This window comes from Tachypleus tridentatus, chromosome 9 (assembly GCF_004210375.1).
Source record: "Tachypleus tridentatus isolate NWPU-2018 chromosome 9, ASM421037v1, whole genome shotgun sequence".
Taxonomy (NCBI): domain Eukaryota; kingdom Metazoa; phylum Arthropoda; class Merostomata; order Xiphosura; family Limulidae; genus Tachypleus; species Tachypleus tridentatus.
This window is the reverse complement of record NC_134833.1, coordinates 103035031-103049775: the sequence shown is the minus strand read 5'-3', so window position 1 is coordinate 103049775 and position 14745 is coordinate 103035031. Positions and strand designations below refer to the sequence as shown.

The window sequence follows — 14745 nt, the reverse complement described above, 5'->3', positions numbered from 1 at the left end:
TTTTTATTAAGATAAATGTAGGTTTTATTTACAACAAAATGAAAATTACACTGATCATCATCATAAACTAAGCTCTAGAGCTTAAAATCAACAGAAGTTAGTGAAAACATTCTGATTGTAATAACACTATCTCTCAAGTAAATTTCATAACATCACTCTGGAATCTTCTTGTCTGTTTGACTTAGTTAAGACTTAAGTCTAATGATAACAAAAAACTGACTAGCTATAAAAAAGGCTGTCAGGGGACTCGTTGCTTTTATGCCACTGTTGAAAAAGAATACTTGCTGGTAGATGGAGCCTTCAATACCAACATATTCTGGGTTATAGTTGTAGATGAGTGAAGAAGCTTCCTCTTCTGTGCTTGGAAACTTATGACTGTTGTTCCGAGCTGAATAAGTTAGAAATTTTTTAAACCATTAGAGTATATCAAACTTGTACACATGTGCCTCAATCTTACTTAGAAATAATATTCTCGCCTATAATGGAAATAATTTAATCTCAAAGGATCATCTACAGATTACAGAAATACAAAATTAATCAATTACTGCTTCCTTACAAATGTCAATCATTTTATAACCATGGTCATACAATAAAAGGAATCTGTCATGTATATTTTGTTAATTCATGTTTTTCCACTCATCCACAAATAGCCTTTCAACCCAATGAATGCAGTAAAGTTTGGCACAGTTTCTGGTACATTAAGCAGGATAATTAACAAGATTCTGAAAATAAAGGTCCCACAACTTCCAACAATATTCAAAATCAATGAATGTTTTCATAACAAATGGGAAAACTAGAATCACAACAATCTCGTCTGACCACATTTTTCAAATTCCCTAATACATTTAAGTAATTTGTCTTTGAATAAGTATGCACTTGGATGTTCTACACTTAAGGCATTAGCAAGATTAGGGAAAGAGTCACAAGTGGGATAACCCTCAAATGGTTGTTAACTGAAAAAGGCTAATATCAGGGAGAGTCATTGTTATGAAGGAGGGGAAGATCCCACATTTCTAAAAACCTTTAGAAATCAAAATATTATCTCTGAAGTGACATTCCAACATACTTCTCCATGCAACACAAAACTCAGTATTCTTTATGGTCTGTTCACAGTGCACAAAACTGAATACTCTCTTTTTACTTCTTCTTTCAGCTGTAGGCTTCTGCAGCTACAGCTTCTAAAATTGTTCTGTTTCTTAAACTCATTATTTTGAATGGTTTTACTATTGATGATTCTTACACCTTTGCTTCTGAAATTTCCAAAATTCCCTCTGCTGATCAATATGTTGTGGCCAGTTTTGATATTGAATCTCCCTATACTCATATTCTTCTTAATAAAACTAAATTTATCATGGATCTTGTTTTTCATTCTAAAACTGAGCAGTATCTTGGATCCACCTAAAAACAATTCCTGGTACTTGTAATTTCCACAATGTTAAACCAATTTCTCTTTAATTTATGGCCAGATGAAATCATCATGGGATCTTCAGTGACTACCAGTAATTTTCTATACTACCATAAAAGCAATCAAATATGAAACTGCCCATGTGTATATAAACCTATTCTGTACATATGCTATATTCATTATACTTCCTTGCTAATTTGAAAATGAGCATGTTTCTAAATCTTCTTTCTTACAAGAACTCCCAACATCCTAATATGTCTATATCTAGGCTTGAGGAAAATGGATTTTTTCTTGACATCAGGATTACCTCTTACAAGCCTTTTTACTAATTTTAAGTTTTATCCCAACCTCTACAAAATGAAATTAGTTATGTCACTGTTAAACAGAATTTTTAGTCTGTGCTTAAATTACTTTTTTTTCACAATGTAATTGCACTTCTACTTAGATACCCATTAAACAGTGGGTTACTGATTGAATTTCGAACAAACATTACTCACAAACTTCTGAATGACAAATTTCAACCACTCACTACCATCCCCAAATTCCCCACATTATGTGCCTTCCTTTCATAGGCTCACAAACCTTAGAAATTAAAAACAATGTCTACCTTTAAATTCAGCTCAGACTAAAATATAAACCTAAGCTCTGCATTAAACTTCTCTTTTCAACTTAAATATCAAATACAAACACTTCTACATTTTTGGATCATTTATATGGATACAAGTAGTAGCTTTAAAGTCACTCTCGCATTGGCAAAACACAATGCCATGTGAAAACTAGAGTATGTGGACATTTAGGAATATCAATTAGGATTGACTGTATTACTTAAACCCTGCCATTCAGATACTCATTCACATGTTGAATCCATGTTATATTTCATAACAGTCTTTATCATCACTACAAAATCTTGACCTTGAACTCTGCATTAAAGACAGCTTACTCATAGCAAAAGACTCGCTCTTAATGACTCGCAAACATCCTTAGATCCAAAGTTATTCTAAACAACTTCACTTAACGTTCAGTCATTCATTAAAAACAACAATATTTATTAGGTTGTTCAGAAAATAATGGTGGATTTCACTTCTGTAATTTAACATGTCTACTGCAACAAAGAAAGATTGCATTGTGTCATGACTTGTAGATTGCGAGAAACTTAAATGCGTCATTTATACCTCAACTATTGATTTTAGTGTTCATTATCTATATTCTAGAGCCCTTTTGAAAAGATGGAAAAAAAGGCATTTAAGAGTCATTCTTCTACACAAATTCAAACTTTGTTATAGTAGTGTTCAGGCAACTATAAATATAAAGCAAGCATAGGGAGATGAAGCCACTTCTGAAAGAACAGTTCAGTGTTGGTTTTCAAAGTTCAGAAAAGACTACTTCAGTCTCCAAGATTAGGAGGGTAGGGGGCATCACTCTACAGTTGACAATGAGAACTTGAGGGTGTTAGTGGGAGAAAATTCACCACTTACTTTATGAGAAATGGCACAGGAACCGAGTGTTTCAATTTTAACAATATTGAGTCATTTTAAGGAAACTGTAAAAGTGAAAAAGCTGGATAAATGGGTTCCACATGAACTCAATGAAGAGCAGAAAAATTGCTGCTTTGCACTGAGTGAGATATCTTGCATGCAACAAAAACGATCCATTTCTTGAGTGCTTAAATCACTTGTGATGAAAAGTGAGTACTTAATGATAATAGAAAGTGATCTACACATTGGGTTGACTGATGAAACCCCTAAACACTTTCAACATTACAACTTTTTTGAATAGGGAAAGAGCATTACTGCAGAAGTTTCTGTCAACAATTGGAAGAAATGCATAGAAAATTGCACCAGCAATAGTCAACCGTGAGGGACAAGTCTTACTCCATGACAATGCTCGATCACATGTTAACAAATGACCTGCCAGAAACTTGATGAAATGGATAATGACATATTGCCTCATCCACCCTACTAATCATATCTTTCATCTACAAAATACAACTTTTTCAAACATTTAGACAACGTTTTAAAAGGAAAGCACTATCATAACAGAAAAGCAGCAGTGAATACCTTCAAGGAATTTTTAAATTCTAGGACTTTAGAATTCTATTATGATGGAATTAAAATTCTTGTTACTAGTTGGTAGAAGCATATAGATTTCTTGGGTGCCTATTCTGACTTATAAACGTAGTTATTTTTCTGTATTAATTCTTGAGATAAGTCTAAAAATCTGCCATTATCTTCTGAACAACCTAATATAGCTTGATGTCTAATACAACTTACAGTCTGTTGCAAAAATACCACAAACTATGAGATGTAGTTCTTCAGTTTACCACTTTAATATAAACTTTCTAAGTAAATTAGTTACTGAAATTACTATACCATTAGCAAATAAATGTGATATTTCCAGATTCTGCTGAGGATGGAATATATGTATTCAAAAATGTTTGAAGCTTCTGTAAATAAAATTGTGTTTAATTAACCATCTTCATCTTTATTATTAAACTTGACTTTTCTCCATAAATTCATTGCAAATAGAAGAAGAACCATGGAACCATTGCTGTAGAATCATTTTTACATATCAGGGAAAGATATCATCTCTAAAGAAACAAATTCTGTTTCCAAATAATTAGAACCAAATAGACTTGTTTACTCGTAAAGCTCAAACAAAGCCTTTTTTTAAGGATGCTACAAATTTAATGTTATTAAAATAGTGATCTCATACGGCTTATAAAAAGTATGGATGTGTGTATACTGGTAAAGATTATTGCTTAAGTTTATTCATCTTAACACTATCTTGTTTTTTGAATAACAACTTGACATTTTCTATTAAAATTTGGCTGTGTTTAGTATATTATTTATTAAAAATATCATATGGGGGATATTTAAATAACATTAAAAATTTCCATAGAAAACAACTGTTTATGTAAACCTGTTATTACAAAAGTTGACTAAATTATGTTGCATTTATCAATATATGACCATACTGTTTATTTATTTCAACTTAACTAAATGTTTACTTGCTGACAAAAAACAAGACACCAGCTTGCAGTGTACCTGATAGCTCCATATCACATAGTAGAGTGAGTGATCATTTATTCTCAACTTATTTTTCTGCGATTGTAATTTATCAAAATTGAAACATGCAGAGCATCACTGACGAAATGAAGTGGTCTCAAATACAACACAAATAACATTAAGTAAGCATATCTTATGTACAATTAGCAAGCTTCAATTAACAGTTTTAAAGTTCACTCATTATCACTTTTCCAAACCTAGATGTGTGCAATTTCTATGCAGAACAAAATACAGTTCATCTTGAGAAACGTTCTCTCTCTCTCTCTCTCTCTGTCTGTCTGTGTCTGTGTGTGGCAAATATAATGCAAATACATACCTTTAACAACCATATTAATGTTCAATGTCAAAATATTTTTACATCATTTTAAAATGTAAAGAAAGTTCATTAAACATACATATGCTTTACCTACAATACCTTTTGTTCTATATATAGGTAATGGTTTGTCTTTAAAGTGCATTATTGAGATACAACTTATTAACAGTAACTATTCTCAGATGTTTTCTTACCTTCTCCAACAAAGAAATTTGCAAAATATTGCCCAACTTGGATAGCTTCTGCAGTGTGAGGAATGTTGCGATGGGATTTTGTGTTCACCCACTCAAACTGGTTTTTTTCTGGGTGCCAGGCTACTCCATAAAATGGATATTTGTAAGCTAAAATACAATAAAAAACTTGTCATGCAATGATTAATGAATAATACAAATGATGGATTTTTATAATTTAAAGTAATGTTGAAATTGTAACTAAAAGGGATGGATACAGTGAAAGAAAAATGTGACATATGAAATAATTCCTCCCAGAAGTCAAATATAATTTGTATGTTATTAAAAACAGTTTTAATTTTCTTAGATACAAGTTTCTTTTCACACTGCCCACATTTGCAAATTGGTCAGAAAAACATTAGAAAGTTGTGGTTTTTTTCAGTTTCTTTTTATGGACAAAATCAGCAGCCAAAAAGATAATGGTTTACCCTATTTTGAGCTTCATAGTATCATTGGCTGCTTCAAATCAATAGATTTGAATTTCTGATGACTGTAAAAAAAATTGCAATTTAGTTCAAAGGAAACCACTTGCAAAATAAAACAAAACAACAAACATTCAAAATGTTTAGCATGCTGTTGTTGTGGTTGTAAATATGATGCATTAGCAAATACTACTAAAATGAATCAGGAGATGTGGGGAGATTAAAACAGCCTAAATGTATATTACTAAATATTAATGCAATGAAATGTAGAAGAAAATGTCTACAACAAAACTGAAATATGGACTTTGTCATCTTCACCTTCATCATCAGTATAAATAAAGGAATACATCATGGAATAATGCAAAAATATATTTTCAGAATAAATGCTTCTCTCACAGTAAACTTACAAAGTCAAAAATCATTGATAAAACAAACAAAATTTCTTTCTGTATTTCAGTACCAATAAAAATATACTCTTATTATCTTAACCAATGATGCAGACCACTTATTACTTAACCCAATGTCACTTTTGCCATTTTTAAGCCCTTTCTGTACAATGCTTACCACTTTACATTTATAATTTAATTTAACCACTTTAATATGAATTTATTTTGATGAAATTACTATTATCAAGTACATTACAACTTAAAGTTTTATATTACAAAAGTTTTATTCCTTTATTTAAAAAAAAAATATTAAAAGAGCAACTAAAACTGCAAGTTTTCTGTCACATGATTCATTTTACAGTTACAAGTCTAAACATTACAAGCTATTATACATCATACTGTGAGAACAGAATAAAACCGTCAGCATACAAGGTCAAATTGAAGTTCCACCTGTCTTTAATTAGCATTTGGAGAATTTCCAAGAATTTCTTGATGTGGTTTTATATTCTAACATTTCAAAGCTTAAGGTCAACCACTTGCAAATTCAAAGCTGTGTTGCTAACCAAAAGTTCGAAGTTATATGGCATGATTACAACTAACAAAGAGAAGATTTTGCACTATTCAGTTATAGCCTGAAGAAATCTCTACCAGTGTATGGATTTTTAGCATGAGATAGAAAAGAAGCTTAGTCCATTGTTTTCTTGAAGTGTACCTAGTGTTTGGCAAGGGTTTCCCACCTTGTATGCTAAACTGTTAAAGTGCATTTACTTTTTACACTTATATTTTAATGTTATGTATTATTTGGATTTATAAATACATATGAAAAATTTTATGATTGTATGTGTTTAACACTTCCTCATAAGAAAAGAACATTTTGACCTTCCAAGGTCATTTTCAGGTTCTTAAAAATACCCATACCATCCGTTCTGAGATACATTTTTATTACGAGTGGGTTTCTCGTTATCAAGGATTAGACATTCCCACAAGTCAAACTACATCGAGTTAAAATAAGGCGGTGTCATTTACGAGTGCAAGCGTTAATGAGAGCTTGTAGACAACCTATTTCCTGTAATAACTAATAACTACAAGGTCGTGTTGGCTGGGACAGGTTGGTATACTTGCATCAAGAATAAAAAGACAACTGAATTAGAAAACTGAAAATAAAATACAAGTGAAAGATAAAAATATGAAATTATGGATATGAAAAAAAAAGCTTACAAAACAGCCTATAACCGTTTAAAATGTATGTACACATTTTCATTTCTTAAATGTAAATCATTTCTTTACACTGTACATTAATTATAATATCTAGTGTTAATGATATAGAGAAAACATAAAATAAAATAAACATTTAGTTTGATATCCATTAGGAGGTTTAAGAGATTATGAAAATGAAATTTGAAAACTATAAAATAAATAGTAATTTTATACTCTAAATGAAAATCAAATTGCATCAAACTGATTAAGTGCATACAACTACATTGAATAAACATTTTAGTATAACAGCACAAAATAATCAAAATTAAATGTCTTATTTTGCTAAAAACTACATAACCTTGGGATCGTGCAAGACAGATTTAAAATTATTTCATTAACTAATTTCACTTTTATAAAGATTTTCACAATAGTTGCATACCTACTTGCAATGTAAATAGTTGTAGTCATTGGGTTATTGAAGGAAAACAAACTGTAAAAAGTAGTATAGAAACCAAAACATTATCCAATAAAATGTAAAATGTAATTTAAGTACAATAAAAACTTTTGCCGCATTCTATCTAGTGAAGGGTGTTAGTAGCTCCATTGTGTGTTTCACTACAGAGTGACAAAGTTTTAAAATCAATATCAAAACCCAATAGACTACCTGATGCTCCAATTTGATGTAGTATCTTGTAAGTGTATTCCAAATGAGACATATGATTATAGCACTAGTTAGTTAGTTAGATGTTATTTGGATCCCTTCCATTCTGCAGTGCACCTCACCCAAAGGGTTATGATCTTCACCCATGAATACACGGTTTCACCTGCTGGAGTAGCAATTCTGGCAAAAATCATTAATACTTCCAGCCACTGTTCCCTACTAACTGATGATCTGGACCACTTATAATTGCAGTTCTCTGACTTGCAACAGCCTATTAATTAAATATAGACCTCCCCACAACTCACTAGGCACCATTTTGCTTTGATGGCCTTCTATTGTCCACTCTTCCCTTCTACTGAGACCACTCCTCAAGAGTACCATCTGCTGGAATGATCTGGGTGATCTAAACATAAGCAAATCTCTCCATGTCAACATTTGCAGGCTGATCAATGTCACAGATCTTCACAACAAAGTATCTCGAAGAGTTTGTACAAAGCAGAGAACTTTGGGCTCACAAAAGCAGATCTGGTATGCACGTGTTTTTCCCAACTGGTGTGACGGGTGGACCATGAAGAATGAGACAGAACAGAGATTTCTAATATGAACAAATATTTAACAGAAATCTCCCTATTTAACAATGTAAACAAAAAACACTTTGGTACAGTATAAGGCAATACTACAACAAAACAGTTTATGGTAGCAAACTGATCACATTTACATGAATGACAAAAATGTGTGTGGAACTAACAAGATAGATAAAGACTATTGAACAAGTTCTTGCTAGATCATGTTCTATTATTAGATAAACATAAAAATGAATCACTATAAGAGAGTAACATCAGGTTAAAATGTAACAATGAAGATAACTCTCACTTTAGCCTCTGCATAATCCAAGTTTCCACTTGAATTTTTCTGCCACAAAACTTATGCATAATTTACTCATTAATGTAAATAACTACTTAAATTACAATCAGAAGCCAAATGGCATGCCTTCACAAAAGAAAGTTAATTTCTAAGACGTGAGAGAACTTTAGGAGCTCCCAACAGGTAAAATTAAATAAAAATACACAAAAAGGTACATTTACAGAAGCACTACAAAAACACCATTTAAGATAAAATGCATGTATGAGACTGTGTAAAGATATGTAAATTCTGTTACAAATTACATATGAAAATAAATTATCTGTAAAGTCTTAAAGAATCTGATGTAAATCTTCATAAATATTTGCCCTTCCAGGCTCCAACAATATTTTAATTATAGCAATAAATTCACAAGTTCCTGACACAAGAAAAGAGCAATTGATGCTTGTTAGATCAGTTGAGCAATGAAGATTATGGATGAATCTGCACACAGCTACTATCCAAATTGTTGATATGAATAAACTGGCATGCTATTTAAAAAGCATGCTGTTATTTCCATAAAAGAGTCAGATAAAAAGACCCTTAATCTTCACTTAAGTGAATTAGACCTTGTTTCAGCAATGCTGTTTCAATCATGGGGTAAATAGAGAAGAAACAAAAATTGGGAACTTAGTTCTTAAACTAAAGGAAGTGGAAAACATAGTACTGCCCAGTACTACAACAATACAAGCAAAAGTCCAATGTCCAAGAAAGGACTTCTCAGACTTAACATTTCTCCTATATAACAGTTTCTCTAAGTTAAGCCTCCATACTCTTGGTTATAAATACTTATGTCTAAAAAAATTCAATTTTTCATTCAAAGCATACTTTGACACTTTTCAAAACAAAAAACTAGCACATCCATTATTGATTAAGAAATGACAAAATAAATCCTGATGTCATGCCATGAAAAGATTTCTTTTTTTACTAACTTGTATTTGTAGTGAGAAACTGAATTTCCAAAAGTATTAGAGTAAAATCTGCTAGTAACATCAGATTTGTTAAGAAACTAAGGAAATTAATTTGTTTGATAATAGAGTGTGCAAGTGAAATAATGAAACTGAACAAGTTCAACATGATCCTCATCATGTAGGCAGAATATACACTTGTGTATATATATAAAAAAAAAGGCAATTGTTTCTAATGGGTTGTGGTTAGCTTCAGTTTTCCTTCTTTTAGAATAGACTTCTTTCAAATTGAACAATCTTAAAAAGAAAAAAATCCTTACTCAAAGTATTACAGGGAGAACTGAAGCAAAAAAATGCTTCATTTTAACAGATTAGCACTGCTTCTTTTAGCCAACAGTGTCATCAAATGGCCTCTATTCTTTCACAATAGTGGTCACCTGCAACATTCAGATAATGTCAATTTAGATGACAAAAACTTTTATAGTCGGTAATCGTTCCAATAATTCTTTGAAAAAATAGACAATAAAAATTAAAAAAAAGCAAATAGAACAAAGCCATATCAATGACTTTCTGGAGCAAATATTTAGTCCAAAATTGCATAAGAACTGATTTTTTTTCTTATCACTAAACCAGGTAAAATTACACACACACACACACACCATACTGTCATCCACGTACTAAGATTTACTAAGAATGCAGCAAGTTGATACAAGGTCTTTTGTTATCTAACTTGTGATTCTGCTAACTTACCCTCAACAGTGGAAATATATGCGATTCCAGTGGTATCTTTGTTTGTAGAGAGAACCTGGAATGTTTGATTCAGGCCAGACTTGGTGAAATTCTAAACATGCACCAGATGATAAATGTCAAATCTCTTGTTTTTACTATTCAGCTTCTTCTTGTAGATGTTATTTAAAACTAACTTATAGCAACTTAACAGGTTCAAGTTGATAGGACATAAATAACATTAAAATAATTTTTGTTTACTTTGAACCTTTTGCAAATGACTTTTTATATTTTATAATTTTTGTTATATATCTTGTTGTAACTAAAATTTTATAAGCATACTTTTTGTATTAGATTGAGTATCAAGTTTCATAAAAGCCAAACTTCATGAGTAAAAGTAATAATCCATAGTCTTCCAGTATTTGTTAATTAAACAGATAAAGCTGGGAAGGTATAGTTACACATGTAGTTTTTTTCTTTCTGTACCTACATGAAAAAATTTTTGAAGCCTAATACACTGTCCTTGATATGACTATTTAGAATTATACTGACCTCTGGTGTTAAACACCACATGTGATAATTGACTGTAACAGGTAGAGAAGTAACATATTTCATGACATCAGATGGAATAGCTTTGAAGATACGACTTCTGTTATAGCCTGTTAAGAAATAATATTTTAGGTACTGGACCAATGTTTTGTTTTTTAAAGTTACATGGGATTAATGAATAACTAGCATAAATAAAAATCACCAAACAGTACACAGATGCATACAAAATACAGCCAGTTTTTGACATAAAAAACATATATGCAATTTCTTCATTCTTTGGCTTAAAGTCCCAAGTTGATGTAAGCATTAATAAGTCAGAGTTATAACAAAAAACATCAAAAGGTACTGAAAATTTCTCTACATTCTACACAACTTATCTACAAACGTCTGAAGACCTTTATGGTTTCTTTAGCAACTTTCAATACTAATTAGTAATTCATCATTCACGAGTTACAAATGTTATTTCTATATAGTTTTATTTATACACACATGTAAAAATTACATCCTGAGTAGATTCATGCTAAAGGCATCAACTTTTACATTAAAAATACAAAATCTGTTATTTTTTGTTTGTTTTCCACAATTATTAATTTATGTAAACAAGCATAAATAAGTTTGACAATGTTTATCAAACACTTTCACTTAAACAGAAAAAGGTTCTAGTGAATTAACTGAAATGTTTTCTTTTTAAAAAGTCTAAATGTTTCATTATTTATACTAGACAGTTAAAGTTTGTAAAACATTATCAGCAGCGCTCCTCTTATTTAGTTTCAATTTGTTGCTGTTAATGTTCAATAACAAAATTAGAAAGCAATAAATCTTATAAATTCATTGAAATGTCATTGTTCTTCAAAAGTATATTATTTACAGGACATATCAGAATTAACATTCATTCCAAGTAGCCACTCACATGGCTGAAATTTACTTTGTCCCTTTCATTATCCTTAGTTGGTTTAAATCATAAAAATACTTTTTCATGTTATTTGAGATAAAAAAAAATCATTTAAGTAATTCAAACTTTCACATAATTCATAATGTTGGTATAAAGAAAGTTACTACACAGATATATATTTATACAGCCATAATAAAGATATTTACCCTCACTCAGTTTCAAGGAAAGAGCCACATCTTGAGACCAACATGACTTCATCCATGAGGTGCCATTTGCTGCCAAGTAAGTCAACAGTTCAAACCCTAGACATGTTCCCCAAACTGGAAAGTAGTCCCCTTTTTGGTTGGCCTAATATGTTATGTAACTAAATTATAGGTAAATCATTTTATGAAGTTACATCTAAATGCTCAGTTCTGTCTATCATTGTGATGACTTCTCCAAATTAAAAATACTAAAATGTTAAATTTCTACAAGATTGAAAGAAAGATTTGCTTTTTATTATTTTTATATTCTGAAAATCAACATATTACAGATTGCATTTACAAAAATGCTAACAATTTTAAGCAAGTTTAAAAGCAAACTTCAACTTGTATTTTATTCTATCTTGCATGTTAATCTTTTTCACCCAAAACACATTTTAAGTCATTCTTATCTTTCCTCCAGATGCATAATAAACTTTCTTATTATCTTACTGTAATGGATGTAGCATGTATGTGTGTATTTAACTACATCTGTGACCAAAATAAAAGAAATTGGTGCCATCTATTGAATGGTACCGTAAACAGCAATCACTAACAAAAGTTCACACTTCTGCTATTCAAAATTCAGACAAGTAGAAAAAATATGTACAGTACATGCAACAACCATTTCTTTATGACAAAACTACAAGAATATGACTTTTAGAAAGAATGTATGTGAGAGTTTAGTTACATCTTCATTGATGTAGAATGTAAATACACTATACAATACTAAAAAAAAATATAGTTCTTAAAAAAAGTTTTTTAAATAAAGGGTATTACTTTTAATATTTAAAACATTACAGTTTATATCAATGCAATGTGAATGTTTTTCATGTGCATAAACTTCTGAGAAAAAAAATTTTTGGGGGGGAATGTTTATTTTTTCTAAATTTTTTGAAAATGAGGAATGAATACAACAATTAGTAATTACTAGAACAAACTGCCACCTGAAGGGTGACATTACAGCCAGTTGTAATAGTTGCACTAATACTGCCTTCCATCTGTCATTTTTTTCATCTCAAAATTATATTGTTGCTCATATTAATATCTATTCTGAAACCTCTCTCTCTATCCAACATTATGCATACCTAGTATTACCACATTATTAGACCAAACCAGAAAGAGATCAGAACTCAACAAAATATTTTATTAAAAATCAACTAAAACTCTGCTAAAGCTAATCTGAAATTCCCTAAGAGAACCCTAGCTATATATTTGGACAGAATATTCACATTACAATGGAAAACAATATGAAAAAACAGGAAATACCCTACTTGTATGAGGAAAGGATAATCAAAGTTCAGTATGAATCTATAAACCCAAAAAATGTGACTTGTTAATATTATAAATATACTTGATATTAAAAATCCTGATATAATATGACATGCAAGATAATCAACAAGCATGTAAAGAAGTTATCCCAAAATGCTCACAAACTCAAACTAGCCCCTAGAAGTAACTTGTGTAATACAACTAAAGGAAGCAGTGCTATAATTGGTCCTTTTCAAAAAGAAAATAAAATGCTATTATAATTAGTGGGTATATGACATACGAATGTAGTATTATATTTACTTTGAGTTTGTTCTTTGTTATGAATACATGAAAGCTTTGCATAACACATGGCTGAAAAAAAACCTGTTATATTGATCTTGTTTTGGATTAAATTTGATCCTTTGTTGTTCTCTGAAGCAGATGATACCTATTACTGCCTAGGTATAACATAACATAATACAACATGTTGTATAAGGATGCCAACAACTACATCTTTCAATGGTTGTTAAGGTGATACATAGAGACTATACAGCCTCACTGACATTGTAGTGAGAATTACCTAATACAAGGGTAGTGGGTATCCACCATGAGTAAATGTAAGGATTCAGTCAATTTGATCCGAAATATCAGTTACTACAGTTTCAAACCAGGTTTTTATTTTAAAAGTCTAGTACACGATCTCAACTACGTAACATGAAAGTTGAAACAGAAAAAGTAAAGGTCCAACATTCTTAAAACTTCTACACACATACATACATTGTATTTGTGTTTCATTATACAGGGTGTTCAGAAAGTCACCGTGCAGTTTTGTCTGTTAATAAATATACAAGTGCACAGTGACCTTCTGAACACCCTGTATAATAAAGATTGTTCATTTCATGTCCATTCTTTATTTCTGTCAGTAAAAGTTTTAGCATCAATCCTTAGTTAATAACTTAACTGAATCTCCATTTACATTTAATGCAACTCTAGATTCAGTTCAGTGTTACATGGATATACTATAGGTACATGTGTTGCATTTTTCTTTGGTATTTTATACACTTTAAGTGCAAAGATTACTTAAGATTCCACTAGAGTATAAATGTAACATTTCCTATTGATACATCACATAGCAACACATAATAACTTAAACTATTAGGTGTCATCCCAATCATATCAGTGCCAGTACTGTGGATTAACTCCTTGCACTGAATTTTACTAAGAAAGGGGCATATATTCCATGGACATTTCATGATCCTTGAAAATAGAATAAAGACTGCATTTTTACCAAAATATCCTTAAAATTGGTAAATACAGTACAAACTTTATATGCCTGAACAGTCTGAATGTTTTAGTTTTGTTCCATTTAAGCTCAAAAAGTATTTGTTTCCTTCCAGTCATTGTCTAACAATGTCATCATGCTCGCATATTTAGTGTAATCCCCACAATTAGGCATAGGCAATATTGAAAAAAACACAAGAAAAAACAGGAAATATAATTCTTTAAGAAGGTGATAAAAGCTGCATCCAATTGTAATGAAATTCACAGAATAAGTTTTACCAAAAGAAATGCTCAATTGAATGTGTATATTGTGGGCATCT

At 30.7% G+C, this 14745-nt stretch overlaps 1 protein-coding gene across 1 annotated transcript in view; it reads right to left on the bottom strand.

Annotated features, from left to right (window-relative positions):
- Nucleotides 1-14745, bottom strand: part of LOC143225924 (gamma-glutamyl hydrolase-like) — a 41282-nt gene continuing 26537 nt past the window's right edge. The window contains exons 5-9 of the mRNA XM_076456170.1: nucleotides 11861-12002; nucleotides 10766-10872; nucleotides 10238-10328; nucleotides 4978-5124; nucleotides 1-388 (exon numbers count right to left, since the gene is read on the bottom strand). Of these exons, the coding sequence (XP_076312285.1) occupies nucleotides 186-388; nucleotides 4978-5124; nucleotides 10238-10328; nucleotides 10766-10872; nucleotides 11861-12002 (690 nt within the window). The 3' untranslated portion in view covers nucleotides 1-185. The remainder of the gene's footprint in view (nucleotides 389-4977; nucleotides 5125-10237; nucleotides 10329-10765; nucleotides 10873-11860; nucleotides 12003-14745) is intronic.